The following is a 26,575-nucleotide window of genomic DNA, read 5'->3' on the forward strand; positions in this document are numbered from 1 at the left end:
TTTATATTCAAATATATATATTTTACAAAATAATACATTTACATTATTCAAATTTAGAATCAACCTTGCATAAAATGGAAGACCTTAAAATTTTAATTCTTACAAAATACTGAAATATACGTACTATCCTAGTTAATAAAATATTTTTTTTCCAAACGATTAAGAATAATGAGAAATTTATATCTTCCATTCTATTTCGGGTACCTATAAAGCTTGCCAGTGAAAATACAGTAAACTCTTAATCCATGCATTAAAAGTGAAAATGATGGTATTGATTTCAGTCTTTATCATGTTATTATGAATATTATAATATTATTCGAATTGAATTTTCATCTTATACTCTAATAACGGATAAACTGAATGCTAACAAAATAAGCTTATAAAAGTCCGAGGACATAACCTGCCTTTTTGTATTTAACTAGCTTCGTTAAAGCGACAATTTCCAATTAGTGCATGCTATATCTCAATTCTTAAACAACAATAATGATTGATGATGTTAGATATGTGATGGTATTTTGCCAGATTTGAAGCAGTATATTGCTTTTCCTAATACACTTGAAAATAATATAAATTCTATTCATGGAATGCCTTATTCAAGCAATTACAAGGAAAGTTTATTCATTTATAGAGACAATTATATTTGTCTCATGAATGAAGCAAAAAATAATAGTGTTTTAAAAATAAAATACAATACAAAACCTTACAACTTACAAAACTAAAATGCTACTTTTATAAATATTTTCGCAGTACAGTAGTTAACTGAGGCACAAGAATTTTTATGTAAAATATGTTGCTGGGTTAAAATTATTCAAAACATGTAATTTGAATGAGTAAGGAATATTATTGTTCGTCCTGTGAATCGTTAATAATTAATTATTGCTTTATAGAGTAGTACATTAAAAATACTAAATATAGATTTATAATTATTATAAATAAAACATTATAGCTCTTGTAACAAAATGTCCTTATTTATTTTAATAGTTAATAAAAATATTTATTAATCCGTACTAATTTTGTCATTGAAGGCCTTTATTCAGTCGTTAGTTCAGTATTAAAAAATGAAAACATTGGTCGATCTCAACTATAAGCCATAGCGGATACATGTCTATAAAAAGATCTCTGTATTCTATGTCAATTAGGATCTATAACAGGGTAGATCTGTCTTTCATATCTGCAAAATAAAAATCATTCAAATCTATTCTACAAACCAGAGATACGGCTTAAAAGAAAGGTGATAAGCCTATTGTTATCGGAATCCAAACTTTTCAAAATATTATTACAGTACACTGATTGAAAGGACTGTTCTACTTCAATTACTCCAGATGAAATATTGAATGGCAATTATGGCATCTATTTTTTATGAATTACTTCACATAAGATGGAATGAATGAAATATAAGTCGGTCACCCCAGCTAAACGAAAAATCTTGAGTATTCAGAGCAATAATTTCCACCTTATTATGTTATGTAATAGCAATTAAGTATTTCTCTAATTTAATTGAATTTCAACTAAAAGACTAAACTAAAAATCAAATACATACATGTCAAATCAAATCAAATAATAATGAAAAACTTCAATTGATACAAATAATAATTCTGTTCAAGTACCAAGTAACTAAATAATTAATATTAGGGCTCAAAAATGGTTAGAAATTGTAACCAAATAAGATTAGCAAAACAATTTCATAATATATATTATAGATATCAGTCTTTTCTCAGGCCCTGGAATGTAGTATTACATCAGTATTATTGATTTTACCTGATAAGTGCTATATTAATTTATTTTCACAAAACATTGATCGGAATTGATCAATTTTTGAAAAGAATATCTCTTAAAACTATTAATATTACACAAAATTCTAAAATTCACTCAAATATAATTGAGAAAAAAGCTAACATGCAGCTCCCTATGATTACTGAATATTGAAGGTGAACAAAACTAAAATAAAACTGTTGATTTGATTACATGAAAAACATAAATAAGCTATTATGATCATAAAAAATAAAATTAAATTGATCTGTTCACTAAGAATGTTTCAAAAATATTTGTAATCCTATTCACACCTCAAAAATGAATTTGACATAATACTTCGATTTATGCAAACGAGGGTTCTACATAATTATTCAAGTACTTGAATTTATTGAAAAGAAGAACACCCAAAACAATAATTTTAAAACATTATGAAAATTTTAGATTAAAAGAGAAAAACAGCAATTTAAAAGTTGTTCAATCAAAATGATTGGAATTGAAAATCGTTGATTCTAATATTATAGTTTGGTTGTCATTAAGTAGAGAATCTAGAGTAGCAAGGTCTCCTGTAAGAAAAACTATATTAAGCAAAAAAATTAAGTGAAGTATAAAGAGTAATTTAATTTTAAAAAGCCAGACAATCGATTTCATGGAGAAAATTGAAAAAAAGAAACTTTTAAGCTGAAAATTGCTAGTTATGAAATGACTGAATGAATTAATATATTTCTCTGATTAGAATCATATTATGAATTTTTCTGATGAGGGTTGAGACTACAAGAATCTGATTTGTGTAACGTGTGATTTACTTACAAACATATTATTTACAATGAGAGCTCTTACTATTGTATTTGGAGGATATGCTTTGGTAAAGTATTTGACAAAAACATATAAAAGGAGACTGTATTCTGCTAAAATATGAAATTGGTTTTATTCAGGAGTAAAATTTAGGAAAAGTGGATTCATACAAAAATTTATATTATTGCTGAAAATAGTTACCTAATAACTACAGCTCAATCCCATTGAGAGATATATGTCACTCAAATCTCAAATATATGGTAGAAGTTTAATTGTTTATTCCAATCAATTTCTTTATCAGAAAAGATGTATCAACAACAATAACAGTTAAAAAACCGATGTATGTCAATTAGGGCTGTAATTTATTTATCTTGAGCTGTTTTCATTTTTAAATGTGAGCCATTATGTTCAATACCGTATGATAAGAATCATAGAGAAGATTATTAAAATGCAAAGATAAGTTTATTATGAGACTATCTTTATCAAAAGGCAAAGCTATGAGAAACAAGTTTTTATTCGAAAATAAATGTACAAAATAAATACATCAAATTTACATGAGCCTAACTAATGTAATATAGTTATCGAAAAAATACGAGTTTGTGATTCTCAGTTTTGGAGCAAACATTATTACTGTAAATAAGGCACTTGATTTAAACAATCAAGAAATCCACAATACTCCTTGATTGTAGACCGTTGGAAATGTATGGAGCAAAGGATTTTACAATATGCATTAAAAATCACGAAAGATTAGTATCACAATACTTATAAGATAGAATATGTTATCAGTATCAAAATTCTCCCGTATAGTAATCGTAGTATATTTAAACTATTATTACAAAAATGCAATATATATGAACTAATATTGATCATTAAGAAAAAATACTATGAATTTTTTCTTGTATAAGTCACAGTATAAAACTTTCAATTTATTGCTGTATAATGTACTATATAATGTAATAATATTGATATGTTCGAAAACTTTTTATAAAAATACTAGGCAAAATATCAATGACCGGATAAAAATCACCAAGATTTAGAATATTCTCATTTGTGTCAAAGTATAAAATTTTTGGGCAATTACTACACTTATTGGTCTAATCCAAATAACTCGGATTTAGAATGTTCTCATTGAGTTTCTTTACTTCTCATTCAATAAGATTGAGGTATATTCTCATAAATTGTTTACAAAAATACTAACTTAGTTGTCATATCACCGAATCACTGGAATTTTAGAATATTATCATTGCGTAGTATTAAAAATGTATAGTCCTTGATTTTCATTATCAGAATCATAGTATTAATAGTTAATATCAATAAATATGATAACAATTCAGTACCAATCAACCTATCACCATCACAAAACTGTTATGATACAAATTCATATTTTATCAAAACACATCAAATCTACAGCGAGAAACTCCTTTGAGGAATTTCGTAGGTGGGAGTGTTAAGCCACTACCTCCATAAACAAAGCCATAGTGCATTCGTGTGACGTCAGCACAGGTAGGGCTCCTACACCAATAAAAACACTAGCTGATATAGATCAGCTGATATCAACGAATTTTTATTTGTGTAGAATCCCTACCTTTGCTGACGTCATACGAATGCACTACGGCATTGTTTACGGAGGTAGTGGTTAAGCCCTGTCAATTTACCACATTTATGATACAATCAATTTCTGTTCTGCTATGAAGAAATACATTAGTTCTTAGGGGAGAGTTCACACATTGACTGTACTATTCCGATAATCGATATCATTATATCGATAATCGAAATCGCCAAGCAGAAATACATTAGATCTCAGGGGAGAGTTCACACATTGCCTGTGCTATTCCGATAATCGATATCATTATATCGATAATCGAAATCGCTAAGCAGAAACACATTAGTTCTTAGGGGAGTGTTGTTCACACGTTGGCAGACTATTGACTGTGCTACTCCGATAATCGATATCAATTGAATGTATAAATCAATCATAACGATATAATATAATTGATACCAACTTCATATTCAATCAATCTGATTTTTTATATCAATTTGAATTTATTATATTCCATTTATTAGGGTCAACTCACACTTAGCCACTCAGGTTGAGAAGAGACTCGACTCTAGTCGAGAGCATGTGTTTCCAAATGGTGACGTCGCGGAGACAAGAATCGACTGGTCTGAGTGTCACCACTTGGAAACACATGCTCTCGACTAGAGTCGAGTCTCTTCTCGACCTGAGTCGCGAAAGTGTGAGTTGGGCCTAATACTCTCTGTTTTCTAATACTACTAGATTATAGTTTGGCCTTTGAATCTCTATAACTATTCTTCGGTTGTCTGTGAAAAATACATGATAAAATTTTCAATTATATTAAAATAAATTTAATTTAAATAATAAATTATCTAATATATTATTTAATTTAATATAATTATATTAAATTTCATATATTCGAATGACATTTCGCGACTCATTGCCAAACTCAAGGTTCTCTTTTGTTTGTAGTGCATATGAAGATTCCACTTGCAGTACAGTTTGATTGAATTGTGAAATTCAATCCTTTTGAATAATAGAAAAGTTCCAAAATATCATTTTATTTATGATTTCTTGGTGTATTTAATTTATGATAACTTATCTGATGCATTATTTATATAATTTATTATTCATACTGTTTGAAAATGTTTGTATTAAAAAAAATCAGTTCATTCATATCCATACGTATTGATTATCATAAAATTGATACCAATTTAATACCACAATCAATTTATCTGACCATCATAAAATCAACTAGTGCAAGGCAGCGGTTTCTAGTACACTTACTTGAATCTATAGGTTTAATGGTCCATTAGATTTTAAGTGTCCTAGAAACTGGGCCCTAGTCTGCCGAGTTTATTAATATTTCTTCAACAACCAATAGGGTTCACAACGAGAGCGATCTTAAGCTGCGTACAGACTTGAGCGCCACGAACACGCGCATTTCACTTTTCAACAGCTGGTTATATCTGCATTTGTACAGAAACAGTAAGATTCAAACCCGCAGCACAAAAGCCTGTTAAATCTTAATAATCATGATTAAAATCCAAGAGAAACCATCTTTTCAAAATAGCCATCTTTGATTGGGTGTCGTGGAATAAATCACTGTTAAATTTCAACAGGCTCTTGTGCAACCGGCAAACATATATAAAAGCGTACCATCAGTTGATGAAAAGTGAAATGCGATTGTTCGTGGGGCTCACGTCTGTACGCATCTTTGGATACAGATTTAGGAATCCATGAGATCACAGATCGCTCTCTGTGAGGGGGGCTCTCTCAAGAACCAACAGTGGCTTCCTTCTCTCGGAACAGAAACCGATTGTAGCATCCTTACAGCATGCTGCCTCTAGGAGACACTGGCCTTGGGCGGAAAGTAGTTGATATTATTGGGCGTGAGTAGTGTGATGGTGGGGGTTGGTGGAGGGGACTGATCGCTTATTGGCAGACTGACTGTGATGACGTCATCGTGATGATGACCGGCTGCAGCGTCCATGATGACGAGGCGCGCTTTGGTCGTTGGTTGCGCGTTCGTGTTCGCGTTGGCGTTCGCGAACACTTGCGGCGGCCGGCGACTGTTCTCCTTGTCGAGGTCGCGCGCGGTCGCGTGCGGCTGTCGTTGGCGTGGACATGTGCGCACGCGCCTGAATTCCTCCTCGCTGAGCATCGTGATGTCGCCTGTCTGTGTCAACACTTTGCCGTGACGTGTTTTCAGGTGCCGTTTGTACGTGTTGCGTGTTTTGAATCTGTAAACAACAACAAGATTAAATAAAATTTTTCATTATTTATTTTATTTTTTACAGAGAAGCACTGATTGGGAGAGAAAAACTAAGGATACTCATTGTACTATTAAATTTCTTTCCCAAATTTAGATAACACTTTAAAAATCCAAAATAGGGTTATGATTTCACTTTACTAAATTTTAGTTAAATCAATTTGGTTTTGTGAAAGCTGTGGGCACAAGGGAGGCTTTGTTTGGTTTGCAGGTTTTGTTTCAGAGATGTAGGTTGTAATGTCTTTGCATGTCTAATTGATTATAAAAAAGCGTTTGACCGTGTTAGACATGAGCAAATGATGGATATACTGAAGAAAACTGGCATTGATGGAAAAGACCTGAGAATAATAGCTAGCTTGTACTGGAATCAGTCTGCGGTCCTCAGAGTGGATGGAGAGCATACAGATCCGGTGGAGATCCTGCGTGGTGTGAGGCAGGGTTGCATCTTATCACCAATTATTTTCAATCTGTACTCAGAACACATTTTTGGGGAAGCGCTTGGAGACATAGATGAAGGTATCTCAATAAATGGAGTCAAACTTAACAACTTACGTTATGCAGATGATACCATAGTGTTCTCTGATCCAATGGATGGCCTGCAGAATTTAGTGAATAGGATCACAGAAACAAGTGAAGTCTATGGCCTTGATATAAATACTAACAAGACAAAGCTCATGATCATTAGCAAAGAAAATATCGGAGGGGTCAACCTGTTTATCAACCAGACAAGAATTGAACGAGTCTCACAATACACCTACCTGGGGACTATGATCAATGAGTCATGGGACAATTCTCAGGAGATCAGATGTCGGATTGGAAAAGCCAAGAGTGCTTTTTTAACAATGGGTTCAGTTTTCAGGAGCCATGACCTCACCCTAGGTACAAAGCTAAGGCTCCTTAAATGTTATGTGTATTCAGTGCTTCTGTATGGTGTAGAATCATGGACCCTGAAGGAGGACACAGTATCCACGCTCAATGCATTTGAATTATGGGTGTTCAGAAGAATCTTGAGGATTCCATGGACAGATAGAATTACCAATCATGAGGTGCTAAGGAGGATGAATACAGCCCCAGAACTGGTCAACCACATTAAATGTCGAAAACTTGAATATTTGGGTCATATAATGCGCAATAAAGGGAGATACGAAATATTGCAAAGTATCTTGCAAGGGAAAATAGAAGACAGGAGAGCCCCAGGAAGGAGAAGAATTTCCTGGTTGGCCAACCTCAGAGCATGGTTCGAAAAGACCCCTATTCAATTGTTCCGGAGCGCGCAACCAATAAAGTAATAATAGCCAGAATGATCGCCAACGTTCGTAACGGACAGGCACACTAAGAAGAAGAAGAAGAAGAAGAAAATTTAGTCCATTTTCACTCAAAAACAACGAAAACTAAGATTTTAAATTTTGACGGTTGAAAAGAGAATAAAAAAACAAAAATATTTATTTGTGGATAAAATTAATAATCAGATATGATTGGGTATGAACAACAGGCTTGGCCTTGAATGAACAACATAGTTAAACTGTCGGTCCTGGCTCAAATATGACTGTTAGTCGTTATGCTAGTCACAAACACAACATTTCACACGTACGATACGACTGTACAGCCAAAAAATTGAACGTTAGTGACAATCGTAAAGGGGCGTTTACATTGGTCAAGTTTACTTGAATTCAAGTTTTTTAACGATGGAGTTAGGCTTGCCACTAACGGTAGAACATGCATGATAAACATGTATGATACACATGTTTATCATACATTGTTGTGTATCACAGCGAAAGGCTTCGAGAAAAAAATTTGATGTTAGGTTTTTTATCTTCGATTTTTTGTAGTTTATTTTTTCTTCGCTGCTCTATTTGAGGTTAAATAATTTTTCTATCATTATAATTTGTAATCTTCTAGTGGTTTATTTACTGTTATTGGTTGTCTTTTTATTTGAGAGTCTCTCGCTGAGGACAAAACATGCATGATGTGTGTGTGTGTGTGTGTGTGTGTGTGTGTGTGTGTGTGTGTGTGTGTGTGTGTGTGTGTGTGTGTGTGTGTGTGTGTGTGTGTGTGTGTGTGTGTGTGTGTGTATATGCATGTCCTACTGTTAGTGACCAGCCTTAAGAGTTTATTATAAGTGTAAAATTCTGTTGTAATCCATTATAGAAATGAAACAGGAGATGAAGTAAGAATAACCTTGTTTTGATGGCGAACAAGTTGTTTACAACGTGGAACAAGTGGTTTAGTTTCCAGTGATTTATTTATTGTTATTGGTTGTCTATTTTATGTTAGAAGTCTCACGCTAATGACAAAGCATGCTTGATGTGTGTGTGCATGATAAAAATGCATGTCCTACCGTTAGTGACCAGCCTTATGAAAGCTAATAACGAAACGTTTCATCGGATATTTGCGACTGAGAGGCGAACTTAATCTGCTTTACTTGAGCGAACAGTCAACGCATTCGACAAATTTATAGTCTCAAAATTTTATAGTTTTTCCAAAGTTTGGAAATTTTCTAATCAATTGTGATTGATTTAATTTAGTTATTAGTTATAGGAATATTTTCTTAATTTAAAAATGATTTGTGTGTGTGTTTTTAATTGTAAATTGAGTGTAATTGTAATTGTGAGTTTAATTGCAATATGAGTTTGTAATTGAAGAATGTTGAGTGACACATAATCTAGCTACATTTGGACTGTTGTATAAATTGGAATCGGAACCGTTTTGGGCTTATAAGCCTGTGGTACTTTTCTGTAAGTTGTGTAATTCTAAAAGATTAAATGAATAAATGATGAATGACAATAGCTTTCATGAATGAAAGCATGAATGAATGAATGAATGAACGAAGAACGAACGAATGAATAAATGAACGAACGACGAATGAATAAACGAACGAACGACGAATGAATGAAAGAACCAATGGACGGACGAACGAATGAATGAACGAGTGGACGGACGGACGGACGAACGAATGAATGAACGAACTAATGAATGAACGAATGACGAATGAATGAACGAATGACGAATGAATTTGCTGCGTTACCTGAGCGAGCAGTCATCGCACTCAAAGGGCGACTCGCCAGTATGGCGGCGCTGGTGCTCCTTAAAGTGAGAGGGATGCCGGAACTTTCTGTCGCACACCTCGCACGTGAAACGAGTCTGATTCATGTGGATGAGGATGTGGTAGTTGAGGCTGTGCTGCCGTGTGAACACCGACTTACACAGCGGGCACTCGTACGGCTTTATACCTGCAACACATGTCAATTCAAATTAATTTATTTGCCATAAAATTAATTACAAGATCGTCAACTATGATACTATAGTGAGGTCTATGACAGTTAGGTTATGACAGTAAAGAAAGAAACGAGAACATCGTTGCCGATTATCTGCCCTGCCTTCTGTAGAGGATAGTGCAATCTGGCAAATTTTTGGAGATAGGGTTTAAAGCAGACTGAACAATAACTTGACTTATGATACATGATTTTGAGTTGAGAAGAATGAGCTGTATGTAGTACGAGAAGATCTTATTAATGTGTCAAAAGTTATGAGTATTTGAAATTTTGATCCTTGCAGTGTTCTTATGCGCGCCTCTCCACTAGGAAATACTGAAATTAATTGCATCTAAAGGTGCATAGAGATTTACGCGCCGCGAACATGAGCAATTCACTTTTAATCAGCTGATGCCAAGCTTTTTATATCTGTATCTTACTGTTTCTGTAAAGATACAGATATAATCAGCTGATTAAAAGTGAATTGCTCATGTTCGCGGCGCGTAAATCTGTACGCACATTAACGGATAATTCTCATAGAACATGATCTTATAAACTTAAATCATTGTGCGAAATCTCAATTTGAGGATAATGAAGAAGCTAAAAATTAGGTGTATTTCAAAATACAAGAAGCATTTTCATCTGGTGTACCTGTTAATCTATTAGAGCGCTTTTACAGGTTGTAGAGCACAGACTCAGCTGATCTCACGAGAATAATAATCCAGCAAGAAAAATTTATTTTTGTTGATTTCTCTTTTTATAGAAAAGATGTTTACTTCACAAAGTCCAAAATAGTAACTAGATGATGTTAGTGAATAGTACATAGTATATTAACAAATATTGTAGCAAACATAGTATATCATTCTACATAGGATTCATAGTATATCTATTTGTAATCGATAATGTGTTTGGTTTTTGAAGTGTGAATAAATTGTTATTTTGATGAGTGATAATAGTTTAACATAGATTTTGATTTGGACTGTAGTATAAATTTGAAAAGAGACAGTTTTGGGTATAAGCCTGTTGTGCCTCCTCATATAACTGTAAAAATAATTGTACGACTGAAAAAATGAATAAATAAATTATAAATTCAATCTTTCGTTACAAATTTTCTTCAGAGCGAAGCTCGGTCCCCCGATATTATGGAACATAAACGACGTAATATCGGGGGACCGAGCTTTGCTCTGGAGTGTAAAAGCATATAAAATTTGGAATGAAAGATTGAATTTATAGTTTATATTCATTTATTCATTTTCTCAGTCGTACAATTATTTTTCAGTAATATGAGGAGGCACAACAGGCTTATGCCTAAAACTGTCCCTTTAAATTTATACTACAGTCCAAATTAAAATCTACGTTAAGCTACTATCACTCATCAAAATAACAATCTATTCACACATCAAAAAACAAACACATCATCAATTACAAATAGATATACTATGAATTCGATTTAGAAAGATATACTATGTTTGCTACAATATTTGTTAATATACTATTCTACACTAACAGCATCTAGTTACTATTTTGGACTTTCTGAAGTAGACATGTTTTCTAAAAAAAAGAGAAATGAACGAAAATAAGTTTCTCTTGCTGAATTTTTCTTCCCGTGAGATCAGCTGAATGATCCCACACATGCACTCGGTCACAAACTTCCGTCATGGTATCGACAGACGACAAAATTTCCAGCAGTTTTTCCAAGGACTTATTTATCCTTTTAATGACCTTCAGCGAGTTATCCCAGAGTTGAGACCTAGTGCAATCGAATTCTCATATCATAAACATACTTTGTTCCAAATTTCGTGAGAATCGTTAGAGCCGTTTCCGAGATCCGGTCACATACAGATATATATAAACATAAAAACATATAAATAGAAATTGCTGGTTTAATAGTATAGGACACCATGGGATATCTTCTTATGCTCTTTTCTCCATGACTTAGAAGCTTTAATCACTTTACATATATACAGGGTCTGTATAATAAGTAACCGGACTAGCCTCAGGACATTTTTATTGGCAAAATATGTACAAATTTTCATTAGATATCTTCAAAGTAGTCCCTATTGGAGTCGATAACACGGTGATACCGGATTTTCCAATCCCTGAACGCTCCCTGGAAGTCGTCAACCTCTATGATGTCTAGAGCCCTCGTCGTAGCACGTTGAACGTTTTCCAGAGTCCTGAACCGCGTCCCCTTAAGTTGTCTCTTGATCTTGGGGAACAAAAAGAAGTCCGGTGGTGCCATATCCGGGCTGTGAGGAGGATGTGGCAACGTTACCCTGGACTATTTGGCCAACAGCTCGGTGACGAGGAGGCAGGTGTGCGACGGAGCATTGGAGGATCGACGAATCGGCAATCACCGGACGGACTCGATGAACCCGGGCGGTTAGTCGACGGAGCACCTCTCTGTAGTACTGGCCGTTCACAGAGAGTTAGTGCCACCCAGACAAACTGTAAACGACCAGTACTACAGTACTACGGAAAAAATTTCCTGAGGTCAGTCCGGTTACTTATTATACAGACCCTGTACTTTCTGTTACTTAGACGCTACAGATCACTTTACGGATTTGTGGTGACATGAACTGACCTGCATGACTGCGATAATGGCTGATGAGCGTTGTGGGTGCCGTGAAGAGGCGTGGCGGTTTGCATATCTTGCACTCGAGCCGATCGGTGTCCACCTGCTTGCGGCGCACCGCCTTGATCATCTGCATCGCCATCTGCTTCTCGGCATCTGATTGGCCGATGAACTTGGCCTTGCCCTTCGGCTTGCGCTCCTTCTCCAATCGCATGTTGTTGTACATCTCCTCTCCTTCTTCCGCCTTTAACACGACCACTTGTTCCTCGTTGAAGACGACTTGTTCCTCGGTGTAGTTCACTTGCTCCTCGTTGTACATCTCCTCTCCTTCTTCACCATCGAAACGCGGTTCTTCTGTCTTTATCTCATGTTTGATATCTGAAATTAATTACAACCGAATATTATTATCATTCCAAATCGTAATTGAGTAAAATATTTCTAATACATTTATTATTTAAGCCATCTAATGGCCGGTTTTTGAGCTCGGGATTTAGTTAAGTTCTAGACTTTAAAACAGGTGAAGTCAGAAAATTGGCTTAGCACTACCTCCGTAAACAAAGCCGTAGTACATTCGTGTGAAGTCAGCACAGGTTGGGCTCCTACACCAATTAAAATTCGTTGATATCTGCTGACCTATAGCAGCTAGTGTTTTTATTGGTGTAGGAGCCCTACCTGTGCTGACGTCACCAGAATGCACTACGGCTTTGTTTACGGAGGTAGTAGGCTTAGTCGCAGTCCATATTTAAATTAAATTTCGAAAAACTATAAAATTGAACACAAAATAAAATAAAGAGAAAATAGTGTAAAGTTTAAGCTATTTTCAATTATTTAGGAATGTTTCATTTCGTCAAGGAAAAACGTTTTCTATTATAGAAATGAGAAAATAAAGATTATCATAAAAACTGCGACCACGCCCCATTTCGGAAAGCCAATTTTCTGACTCTAGCTGTTTAAAGAATAGAACTTGGCTAAATCACGAGCTTGGAAACCGGTCCTAAATTCAAAATGAATAGTTTCCAAAACTATAACTATATAAAACTATACTTATCTTGGACTGTTATTTCACCTAAACTTTGAAGAAAAATAGCACAAGGATTTCCTTATTATTTTATCTACCAATGTTATTACATCAGTGTCATTTGTATCGTAGATAATTCTTAATAAAAATAAATAGAATTTTATTGTCATTCAACATTAGTGAGTTATAGACAAACGTCTAAAGAGATGTAGTGATGTCCACGTTATAATGGCAGTGGAGAAAGATAAGAGAACAGCGTTGTCGATTCTTTGCCTTGTCACTGCCTTCTATAGAGGATAGCTGATACCGGTATATCTGATGTAATATCAACTGTTCATTCTTGTTTCAAATAATATATGCTTGAAACATAATGAAACTATTTGCTTGAATATATTATCGACAAAAACTCATAAGCCGCCTAATACAGATAGAGTCATTATTAAAACAGACTGGAAAAAGGTGAGGAACACACTTTCTAGTCACAATTGGAATAGAGTCATTGAACAAAACAACGTTGACAATGCAACAGATATTTTCATTGAATCGGTACAAAACATAATTGCCGAAAAATCACATGAAGTAAAAGTTTCATCTAGAAATACTCAACTCAAACCATGGATAACTGCTGGACTAGTTAATTCTATTCGACATCGTGATAAACTCAGAAAAAAACTCAATAGACAACCATTTAACTATCTCCTTAGAAATGAGTTTACTCAATATAGAAATATGCTACATTCAGCAATCAAGCGAGCCAAGTATAACTATTACAAAAACAAGGTTGAAGAAGCGACTGGTAACCCTAGAAAATTTTGGTCGGTTATAAACGAAATCTCAGGTCGTATAGATAATAGTAAATCATTTCCCGTTAGTGCATTCTCCCGCCCTGGTGAAGTCATCGACTCTCAAAAAACTAAAGAAATTGCCAACCAATTTAATCAATATTTTGCCAAAGTTTGGACAAACCTAGCAAATTCTATAATAACCCAGGATGCACCAGTAGTGAGAGATGATGAACATGCTGTGGACTCTGAATTTCAGCTGCAACCGGTCTCAAGGCAGGAATTGGAGGAGGTAGTGAAGAGTTTGAAAGGGCGATCAGCTCCAGGTTGTGATGGAATCCCTACTAGAGTGATTAAAAATAATATTGACATATTAATACATCCTATCCTACATATAGTCAATCTAAGCATTCTGGTTGGACACTTTCCTTGCGCTCTCAAAACAGCCACAGTAATACGTATTTATAAATCAGGCCCCAAAGGCATATTCTCCAATTACAGACCTATTTCTTTGTTGGCAACATTATCTAAAATAATAGAAAAGTGTATAAAAATACAACTGACGAAGTATTTAAACGAGTACAATCTCATCTCCAACTCACAGTATGGTTTTCAAAAGTCCAAAAATACATCTGATACTCTTTTCAATATGTCTAGGGCTATCTCAAGTAGTATTAAATCAAGAAGAAAAGTACTGATAACCTTTTTGGACTTGGCAAAAGCCTTTGATACAGTTGACAGGAGAATTTTAATAAAAAAACTCTCATCTCTCTCCGATGGTTTAAGAGTTACTTTCACAATCGACAGCAATCAGAAAATAGTGATAAAGAGAATGTTGAGTATGTGGTAGTCCAGGGAAGCACCCTTGGGCCACTGCTATTCCTAATCTATATCAACAATCTGTCAAAATTAGTAGTTGAAGGTGAGTTGTATCTGTTTGCTGATGACACAGCACTAGTGTCTACTGGGAGCACTTGGTATGAGGCCTACATGAGTGCTTCAATTGATTTGTCAAAAATAAAGAACTGGTTTGATCACAATAGCCTTACAGTAAATGTGGAAAAACGAAGTTTATGCCAATAGTTACAAGAAATCAAGCTGATCCAGGCTCTCTAATACTAACGATGCATTCTTGTAATAATCCCAGGTCTGCTGGATGTAATTGTAGTATGATTGAGCGCGTTGATCATTACAAATACCTGGGCGTTGTCTTGGATTCCAAGATGAGTTGGGTACAACATGTCCAGGGTGCTAAGAATAGGCTCAGAAAGCTGCTTCACGCATTTTCAGAGCTTAGTAATGTTCTGAGTGTGGATCAGTGCAAAGTAGTTTACTTTGCCTATGTCCAATCTATAATACTATATGGAATTCTAGCTTGGGGAGGGGCTTCCTCCTCAGTCATTGAGCCTCTCGCAGTCACCCAAAGATCAATTATAAAAACAATTTTAAAGAGAGACTTTAGATACCCAACAATACAGTTGTTTATCGAATTCCCGTACTGAATGTTAGACAACTTTTTATTAAATCCTTGTTGATCCACATCAAAAAATACAAAACTGAACTTCTGGGAGAAACAGTTAACCATAGCTACTCAACTCGCCACAGATCCAATTACAGCTTTGAGATACCTCAGCTGACTCACGGCTCTGAATTGACAAATCCTTCATACCTGGCCCATATATTGTACAGAAATGTGCCAGGGGTGATTAGGGAAGCAGAGGCATTTAGTCTGGTAGTGTTTAGGAAGAGGGTGGACAGGTGGCTGTACCAGATTGGTTGGGAAGCTTCAGGAGAACTACTCCAATCTCGTTATGCTTGGTGACCAGCACGACTTCAAGGTTTCCAGACAATTGATTGGTATTTATTTTATCATTGATATAACCGATTTGACTGTTTTGCCTTTCTGGTTTATGCTTTTTTTTCATTCTCTCTTCTGAGAATTTCTGGAATCCCTGCCACTGCGGTCTTCAAAAAAATATTGTTTTTCTTCTTTATTCTTTTAATCAATCAAGGTATTAAGTATACTTATTCCTACATACTCATTCTTAAATATACATCAGCACAATATATTATCTATTTTATAATCAGAATATTAATAATACATCCATAATATAAGTGTATTCTCTATTATTCACTTCTATGAGCAGATTAAGCTTATTATGTATAAAGTGGAATTCCCCCCCCCCCCTACACACAGATGGATAGTCTAGTAGGGGGATTCCAAAATATGTTGTATATTGTATTTCATATTCGTGTATTATGTTTTTTGGAAATAAACTGAATTGAATTGAAAAAAAATGCATACTATAATAAAGAAAGAACTGGCTTATACACGTACAGGATAGGAAAATTGTGTTTGACGCATCATCACGTCTGAAATATACTCAACTGATTAACCTGAAATTTCGAATATAGATTCTTAATTTACCTACGATGGTTATTGGCTTATTTTCAATTCTTCAAGATTTCAGAAGGTCAAGTTCTCAGTTTGTCAAGTTTTTAATTAATCCCTTGCGGAGCACGGGTTACCTGCGAGTCAATCATATTTTATTCGTCAAGAGCTAGAAATGGATACCTTTTTTTGAGGGTGATGCCCAAATGAGCTCTAGACTTGTGTTTGGGCAATGAGGCGGATGAATCGACCTACAGTTTTCGGTGGGTTGCGAACCACTGGGAAGCGATTTTACAACTCATGAATCAAAATTCAAAGAAGTTGACACAATCGGTCACCCTTCCAACGGGAGTAGCAGGCGTATGATTCTTAACTTATCTAAGAATATCCATCTGCTTTATTGATGGACAAGGATAGCAACATCAATGTAAATCAGATACTGTCATTATAGCGTGGACCTCTCTAGAGAGGGCTAGCATATAGTGAATAAAACCAAGTTATTTGTATGAAATTATAGTACATAGTTTCACGAAACGTTAAACAGTTCAAACTATTTTGAAGATAGATAAAAATAGAAATCTAAGTACCCTTTTTACTTTCCTTGCCCTATTACCATAGGTAAGGAAAGTATTGCTTTCCAAAAAAAATTAAGGTACCCTAATTTCAAGTTTTCTATGCGTTTCAAGGTCCCCTGAGTCCAAAAACATGATTTTTGGGTGTTGGTTTCTGTGTGTGTATGTCTGTAAACACGATAGCTCCACTCCTAATTACAAAAATTAATGACAAGACCGATTTTTTCAAATTCATACCCTTTATAGTTATTCATTAGCTCTATCAACTGGCATGAGTCTCCTTCCTGAGAAAAAACTAATGGAGGGGCCACCCCATCCTTGAGAAATGGACTTTGTAACCTCCTTCTCGTGCATGAGGTAGGAAGAGCAGTTTATAAAAAGAACACATAACTTAGTCGAGATATTTCATCTGCAGCTGTTTTGACGACGTTTAGAAAAATCATAGAATTTCAAAATTATTTACACAAAGGAAAAAGTACTCTGAAAAAAAATTATACGAGTAGTCTGATAGTAGTTTCAAATATGTTGCCGCCAATCGTCATTATGTTATTCCCCTGAATTACTCTCGTTTAAGAATGAGGCTTTCAGTTCAATGAGCAAGGAAAGTTGTGTGAGTGTACCACACCAGATTTTTAAAATGATTTAGTCACGACATGTTTCGGCTATTGATAATGACATTATCATTTTAATAATAACTTAATAAATAATTTTAAAAAGGGGAACTTGGATTTCTATTTTTATTTATATTCAAAAGTAGCCCTAAAGAAAAAAAACTATTTTGTACATTTCTATACTGAGGGTATTGTTTATTGTTTTTGAAGGGACGGATTCAAGGATCCAAAGTTTCAAAGAACCCCACACGTCAACCGAAGCTTATTGTGTTCCCAATACTGAGAGTAACTAAAGGTACTGTTATGGTACACAAAACAAATTTGGCTGATAATTGCTTGGTTTCATAGTTCATTCTCATAGTCAAAATATTACAGAGATCTTCATAGTTCTCCAAAATATCTATTATAGGTTTCTGGTAATTGTTTAAATTATCGAGAAAAAGTTATCAGAGTTTCAAATGAAGGAAGAGCAAAATAATGTCAACCTACCTATATAAGCCACGTTGCACCCTTCAGGAGTTGTGTTGACTATTTGTTCCGTGTCGACAACAAAGGGCGTTTCATCAGTGCTGACAACTACTTCTTCCTGGCAGACTGACAGCCAATCATCGATCACCTCTTGATCACACACATTGTTGGCGGCTTCGTTCATCTGCAAAGCGAATAAATGGAAACTGTTAATCAACATCAAAAATTAGTATAAGTCCATTAGCATCAAACAAAATTGAAATCAATTTATTTTTAAAATAATACAATAATAATCTATGCTGTTGTGGAGGTGATGTGATATAGTGAGGTCCACGTTATAATGGCAGTGTTTGATTGGCAATGGTATTGCTATCTTTGTCTATCATTCAACAAAGCAGATAGCGCTATCTCTTTCTCGCTTTGCTCTGTTGCCATATCGTCTTTTAACAATGTAGAATAAATAACCAATTAACAAAATATTTCATCCTAATTATGTAAATTCATTATAAAATTATTGGCAAATACTATTTCTTGCTTAATAAAATATAATTGATTATTTTAAATGAGAATGAACAGTTGATATTACATCAATAAACCTGTATCAGCTACCGTCTATAGATGTAGTGTCAAGACAGAGGTTCGGCAATGTTGTTCTCCTATCTTTCTCCACTGCCATTGTAACGTGGACCTCACTAGAGATATTCATATTTAATGAAAACGATGTATTGTTATTATTATTATTATTGTCAAAACCATTAATTTATTTAAAAGTCTTAAATTGTAAAAAATAGTGTTTTTGACAATATCAAATCGATTTCATTCAAATAATACAGAGACAAGTAAATAAATGAGACAGTCAAATCTGTCCTTATCCTGAATTTTGATAAATAATTAACGTCTTCAAAATTGCGGTTATGTCTACATTTCTAGCAATACGAGTATTAAAAAAAGTCAAATTATCAGGCTTTTTCAATACGAAAACCAGTTATTTTGAATTTGGTGGGATCATTTACTAGCTATTGGAATAGAATACTGGACTCAATATTCACGGTAAACATGAAAAATATTGAGTTTTTAGTGAGAAAATGTAAAGAAAAGCAACATTGATTTTCTTATAATATGCATTCTAACAATCATTTGTTGGGAATCTGTATTCGAATTTAACAAACTATTGAATAACTGGAATTTATTTACTAAGGTTCAAATACTTGAATAGATACTCAAATTACTTAAGCTGGCCATTAACGTAATGTTTCACATGTCCGTTAACCTGAAACCCGAAAACCTTAACGTTAGTGGCAGTCACTTGAGACTTGGATGTGCAGTAGTTAGTGTGCTCTTGCAGGTCACCTGCTACAGAACACTTTTCACCTGTCAGTCGAAAATGTCCGAAGAAAAGTCACGACAGTGGCTGGCCTTACTTTTTCGTTTGAATAATAAAATACTGAATAAATTGAATAACCGTACAATAATATCTACTTTACTGAATAACTGTCAACTTACACGAGTATCAGCAGCAGGCTCGCGCAGTATGACAGTCTTCTGGTCGGCCTTGAAATCGATGATGACGGTTTCGCTGGGCGAAGAGTCGGGGAGGTAGTAGGGCATAGTGAGTCGGCCACAGTTGTAGGTGTCCTCCCGCTCGCAGTCGCGGCATGGCGGCGGGGAGTCGGGGCGGGGCGCGGCGTAACAGTGGGCACTGCTCACCGACTGTTCAGCGGCAGATGTCGCCATCTTCACTTTGTCCACTTTCTTCAGCACACGGACTATCTGCTTTTTCGGCGAAACAGTTTTCGGTTGCTTCTTTGGCGGGGTGTCCACCTGGATATCTGTGAACGGGACGATGTCACCATAATAATATAATGTGTTTCATAAAGAAATTTGATGATTCATCAATCTCTAAGGATCTCTGCCAATAAAACTCACACTAAGTAGTTCAACCTAGTTTAGGATTGAAAGGAATTCTTGTACACTATAAAAAGCTCTATCAACTAAATATTTTTTCATTTGTTTTTTGAAAATCTTCAAATCATCATTACTTTTCAAGATATGAGGTAGCTTGTTATAAAATTTCCTACCAATATAATCTGGTTTTTGTTCAAATAACCTACTATTGTGACCCATTATATGATAATCTGCTCTGTTTCGCGTATTATACTCATGAACATCTGAATTCTGGATCACACCACTCTTTTTCACATGCATTACAACTTCATATACATACAAAGATGGCACAGTTAATAGACCAAGCTTTTTAAATAAAGGCCTACAAGAGTCTAACCTATTCACTTTCTCTATACATCTGAGTGCCTTCTTTTGAATCTTAAACACTCTGTCCATATTTTGTTGAGATGAATTACCCCATACTAAAATAGCATACCTAATATGAGATAGTATAAGTCCATGGTAAGCAGTTAACAGTAGTTTTTTATCATTCAGCCTAGCAAGCTGCCGCAGGACAAATACCCCAGTTGATATCTTATTACATATCCTCTCAATGTAAGGATGCCATGTTAATTTCCTGTCCAATAAAATTCCCAAGAATGCTACTTTCTCTTCTTGGTCTAATTCATTTTCCTCTACAAACACATTTATTTCTCTATCCTCTACTGAATTATATTTACTTTTGAATTGTAGGAATTGACATTTCTTACTATTTATTGTTAATTGCCTTTGCTTCAAGAATTGGACAATTGACTGTACTCCAGTAAAAGCATTTATTTCTAGACTATCTAATAAATAATTGTTAAAGATAAGCGATGTGTCATCAGCAAACAACAGAGCTCTGTGATCTTTTAACTCTTTTGGTAATTGGTTCACATACAACAGAAACAGTAAGGGACCCAGAATTGAGCCTTGAGGTACTCCAGCCTGGACCTCCAGTTTTTGAGATTTAATTTTTACTATTTCATTCCCATCCACCTTGGTAAGCTCAACACACTGGTTTCTACCTATGAGATATGATTCAAACCATTTTAGTTCTATACCATTCACACCTACAGTTTTTAGTATTTCCAATAATATTCTATGGTTCACACAATCAAAAGCTTTGGATAAATCAAGAAATATTGCGGCTGCCTTCTCACCTGAATCTATTATATCTATTAGTCTTTCAACAAGGGATACTATTGCAGTCTTAGTAGATTTCCCTTTCTGGAACCCATGCTGTTCATCACATATGAAATTAATTTCTTCCAGGTGCATCAATAACCTATTTAAAACTACTCTTTCAAAAATTTTACTTATTACATTTAGAATACTAATGGGTCTATAATTTTCAACTCTTTCAGAATCACCGCTCTTGAAAATTGGCAAAATTTTTCCTTGTTTCAGATCATCAGGGAAAATACCCTGCTCTAGTGAAGTATTAAGGAGATGCAATAAAGGGTCCAGTAATTCATTTTCACATTCTTTTAAAATTTTGCTTGAGACCCCATCCAAACCTACTGTTTTTTTGTTATTCAAATTTTTTATTATTCTTGACAACTCATCTCTTGATAATGGATGAAATTTAAATACCTTTTCAATTGGCTCAGCATTTAATGTAGTTGTATTATAAGTATTAGTGTTCAGTGACTTTTGGAGATTATATGCAACCTGTTGATAATATTTATTGAAAAAGTTACAAATGTCTATACTATCATCCATATAATTTCCATGTTCATCGATTATCCTAGGGACATTAGTAACTGTATCCTTTTGAGCTGCTCTCCTATTTCTATTAATTACCTCCCAAACAGCAGAGTTTAATGTTTTGCAAGGCAATAAAGTTTTATTGTATTGTCAAGGTAAGATAATTCCGAATAAACTCTTGAGAGAAGTTGTTGGTGAATTGATTGTAAACAAGATATTATCTGCTGAAAAGCTGCCACTTTTTTACTACTTTATTGGGTTTATAGGCTAATTCACTCAGTGCTATTTTCAAACTTGCTCACCAGTACATGGCAGGAGTGCCAACTCCATTGTATTTAATATATAGGGAATAGAGGTGGTGGATTCCCACTATCAGTATCAGTGACGTGTTGGTTCAGTGAAAATAAAATCCCATAAGTTATAATGAGACTATTCACACTCGCTCGGCCGGGCTGAGTGGAAATCGTCATATTAGAACTCATGGTAATTTTATTTTTACTGTAACGAACACGTCACTAATTCTGGTATGAGGGAATCCAGCTCAAGTCTCATATGTGAAAATATCGGTATCGGCTGCCTAAAACCAGTTGTCAAGTCACGTCAGAGGCCCTGACATCAATTAGGCGAAACCTGAGAACTCTGACACCAGACTTACGGCAGCCAAGTCACTTGATATTTTTCTATTTATACAGAGTGTTCCAAGAAAAGCCGAATACCATAAATTCTACATGAAATTTGCAACAAAAATATCCAGTAAGATTTTCTTATAACGACCTTAGTTTCCGAGAAACATTTATCGATATTTTTGAAAAACGTCAATATCTAAAAAACTATCAGTCGAAATCTAATTCTAAGAATGTAGTTGGAAAGCGGAAGAAATTTCCAATAAGTTCCTCATATAATTTGCTCCTTTGTATGACGTTTTTAAACTTTTTATGAGCGCTCAAACTGTTTGGCTTTGAATTCGAATCAATCTAACTATGGTCTTCTGCTTCAATTATTGTATTGTATGTGTGACATTTGCTGTACATTGTGACTGAGGTAATGCTTCTGAAGACCTCAGAAGCGGTTACATTAAAACTTATTCTATTCTATTCTGCTGTTACGTTACACCTGTCGTGGGACACCGTGTATATAGACAAAAGATATTAATTAATTAAAAAATAATCATTTTACAAAGTAAAAATCTTATGTACTCATTTTCAATATAAACAACAACAAAGAATAAAAACAACCTCATGAATACACTAAGCCAAATAAATCTTTAGAAAATGGTCTGCATGGGCAAAATATACCTGTGCGCAAACCAGAAACCATATGAAGTGTCAGAGTGATTTCTGAGCTCACCTGGTTTGAGATTCTGTACATGCTTGAGCAGATGGTCCTTGATGAGCAGGCGAGCTCTGTCCTCACTGCCAAAGCTGTGGAATCGTTTCGAGCAGACCGGCGAGAATCGGCATTGGTAGTAGAACGTCTTCTTCATTTCGTCGCCTCCCAAAAATGCAAAAAGGTTGATCAGCTGATTGGCTGACAATGACTGCAGTTGACTCACCGACATTGTTCTCAATCTCGTTCGATGTTTTTGCTGCAAAATTGACAGAAAAAATAATTAGAAACTTGCTGTCAATAATTTTTTGATGAAACACCATAGAATATATATATATATATATAAAGTGCCGTTTAATTTTATCACACAAAACTAGTTTCAACTTCTCAAGAGCCATTTTCAAGTGTAAATAAAATAAATAAACATTTGTTTGTTATATTCTAGATGTTTCAATATTTTCACTAGCCCTACAAATTAAGTGAGTATTCTTGATGGCTATATATTTTTTTTAAATAGACAATAGTCACATCGTATGTAGAATGAAATTTGGAGTCCAATGCAATCAGACTTGAGTTAATATCTTCATTGGATATTGAGATACTTAAAAAATGTTCTCAATTCAGTACATTCCATGGAATATCCCAGGATTCATTTTAATATCTCAATAATCATTGACTGAATAATAATTCGGTGACACCGATATGTTCTAAAATTGTCAAGTATTATGTAACATTCAATTTTGAGGCCATTGCAAACGGAACCAAGTTCGTATATTAATGGTTATTGAGATATTAGAAAAAATGCGCACAATCCAGTACGTTTCATGGAATATCAAGAAGTTTGATTTGAGTATTATTTGAATAAAAAAGCAACAGTTGATGTTTTGAAGGAGACAAAATTCACTTTTTGTGTAGTCGAGGAGTTGATATTGTGGTAATTATTCATACTGAATGAAAAAGATTAAGAAATTGTCAAAAATCACAGATTCATTGATACTTAGAAAGACCGGTTTCGGTTCTGTGGTTTTTTGACAATTTCTTAGTTTTTTTCGTTCAAGACAAAATTCATTAACCTATAACACAAAACAATGAGGGTGTTTTGTTTTATTATATTAATTTGAATTTTGCAATATGTTTGTAAAAATTGTAAACTTGTAGTGAAAAAAATGAATTTTTATTCACAGATTGTACAAGATTTTTCAAGTGTGAAAAGGTCATGATAATCTGCTGATTCAGTGTTAGGGTATGACTAATAACGTTTATTGTTATATTTTAGAATTTTTTTATTGGATTGTTGACTTTGTCTTGCATTTTTGTTAAAGTGTTCTCACAATAAATGAATCTTGAATCTTGATCACATTGGATGCGTGTATGTGCACGTCGGATCATGCATGAGACGAGAAACAAAATCTGGAAAGAGCCATTGACTTGTCTGTAGCTTGGCTCAAACTGAACGTATCCAGCAAGTTCACGTGATCAGTGTTCCTTTTGGTTTTTCCCAGATTTAGTATCTAGATTAGATAGTTTCAGACATAAATTAGGTACCTTCTTGGAATTAGGTGTGGATTTTTGATTGGCAGCAGCTTCGATTCTGGGAGAGGGCTTCTCACTGGATAACCCCACCACTGCCGCAGCGGCAGCCAGTAAATCAAGCATTGCTCCTTTATTATCCACTGAAATCAAAAATCAAGCAAGCTTCATCATACAATATACTCAATTTGCTACTGATCAAATATCAACAAAATAAACTATAGAGTCCTACAAAAGACGGTTTGGAACATGATGGGGAAATATCAACAAAATAAGGTAGGCTATAGAGTCCAATGAAAGACAGTTTGCAACATGATGAGAAAAATGTATTTTTCCTACAGATACCTTGAAAAGTGAGCATTTGTGCACTGATTGCAGGCCGAAAAGAATCACTTTTCCGCTCTAGTGCGCAAAGTATTACTTTGCGTACTCGAGATTTGCAGCATGACAACGCAAAATAGTTAGTAGGTTATATGCTGTGAGCACCAGTGCAGGTAACAGTGACTGTGGTATAGTGTTGTGGTGCACAGTGGTTATAATATGGCTGCGATGACAGCGGCTGCCACCACATTATCACTGCCCCTTCATTCATTTACATTAGGATTTCAGGGAATTTTACCCATAATTACCCTCTTTTCTTATTCAATGGTAAATGTAGGAAAAATTTAATGTGAAATACGTGCGCAAAGTTCGTTTGCTGCACTCAAGAAACCATTATTCCGCACTCGCCTACGGCTCGTGCGTAAACGTTTCTTTCGGTGCAGCAAACTATCACTTTGCGCACTAGTTGCACAAATAACTATTTCGTTCTCCTGAAACTATAGAGTTCTATAAAAGACAGTTTGAAACATGATGAGAAAATATGAATTTTTATTCCTGCACCTTCTGTTCTTGTGAGGTTGACTTTCCTGGTTATTTGTTACCACAAATGTATTGTTTTACGTACTTTACATTTATAGTGATGTTGAGGATTGCCGGTAACATCATCTTAATTCTTAAATGTAAAGAATCATTTCAAAGATGAATTATTATAATTTTCTAGTTTAAGGGACTCAGTAAGAATATGACTTACAGTAAGAATAACTTATAAACAATCAGGCGACATGTAGGAAAATTGAAGACATCTCTAGCCAAATGAAGACTCTAAATCTAGCCTAATGATTGTGCCTAAATACAGAGATGTTGTATTGCTAAAGTAAATGTTTCCAATAAGAATATTAACCTAATCTAAACATTATAAACAATGGAAAAGTTAGGTTATTATGTCTTCCTAACGTAACTTGAACTGATTAATAATTAAAATTGTATAACTATCAAGTTTGGAAACGCATTTGAAAGTTGAGCATGAATATATTTAGATTTTGGATTAAAAGTTTTGAAAAAAAACAAAAGCTTCATCGTCAATAAATAAAGCTAATAGTACAGTATACCGATCAAAATAGTTTTAGGTAAATAATGAAACTAATTGTATTCAATAGTTGATAGATTTTGCACGGAATATCTTGATGTCAATTATCAAATTAAATGAGTTGAGTAAATATTATTTAGTAGAAGAATAAATACTTGTTATGACTTGATATTCCAGGAACTCCCTTTGTCAAACTGCTTATTCTTGAGGATGCATTAATTGAATTAAATCAATTCAACAACTCATTGGTAACTCACTTTTACTAAAACCTTGCAGGTAAAACAATTTTCAGATCACAACAAAAAATTAATGGAAGAATAATATTTGAATTTAACATAAATAATTACTGAATCCAACAGTTGGTCCTGCGTCTTGGCGCGAGCTAGCAGACGCCATCAACATCACGTAGCAGCCGACAAAGAAAATAATCTTTGTTTCAGTGACAAATCAACAACAAATCTCAAAAAAGAAATTGTAACTTCTATGTGGGCTGTTAGGTAAGAAAATATAAGTGTAATATTACCTGGTTTGAAGACTTTTTCAACATTTTTTGAGGATGAAAACTCCATAATCAAATTAATAAAATATTCCTTCTGCCTACAACGCGGTTTTCATGGCTGACAAGAAACACAAAACTATTTTTGCAAAAGAGGGGGAAAGATGTTTACATTTTTAAA

The 26,575-nt window shown here is 34.5% G+C and overlaps 1 protein-coding gene across 3 annotated transcripts; it reads right to left on the reverse strand.

Moving 5' to 3' along the window:
• Nucleotides 1-26,523, reverse strand: LOC111044039 (zinc finger and BTB domain-containing protein 14). Of its 3 annotated transcripts, none has more exons than XM_039426491.1 (8): nt 26,422-26,523; nt 24,506-24,633; nt 22,982-23,219; nt 19,505-19,830; nt 18,023-18,185; nt 12,168-12,536; nt 9,358-9,562; nt 1-6,303 (listed from the first exon to the last, which is right to left on the reverse strand). In XM_039426491.1, exons 1-8 carry the CDS (start codon nt 26,465-26,467, stop codon nt 5,907-5,909), a joined length of 1,872 nt encoding a protein of 623 aa, XP_039282425.1. In that variant the 5' UTR covers nt 26,468-26,523; the 3' UTR covers nt 1-5,906. The 3 variants fall into 3 exon arrangements, with proteins under 3 accessions (XP_039282425.1, XP_039282426.1, XP_039282427.1); XM_039426492.1 differs by lacking the exon at nt 26,422-26,523 and adding an exon at nt 26,156-26,287; XM_039426493.1 differs by lacking the exon at nt 26,422-26,523 and adding an exon at nt 26,054-26,135.
• Between the last annotated feature and the right edge of the window lie 52 nt (nt 26,524-26,575).

This window comes from Nilaparvata lugens, chromosome 4 (genome assembly GCF_014356525.2).
Source record: "Nilaparvata lugens isolate BPH chromosome 4, ASM1435652v1, whole genome shotgun sequence".
Taxonomy (NCBI): Eukaryota; Metazoa; Arthropoda; class Insecta; order Hemiptera; family Delphacidae; genus Nilaparvata; species Nilaparvata lugens.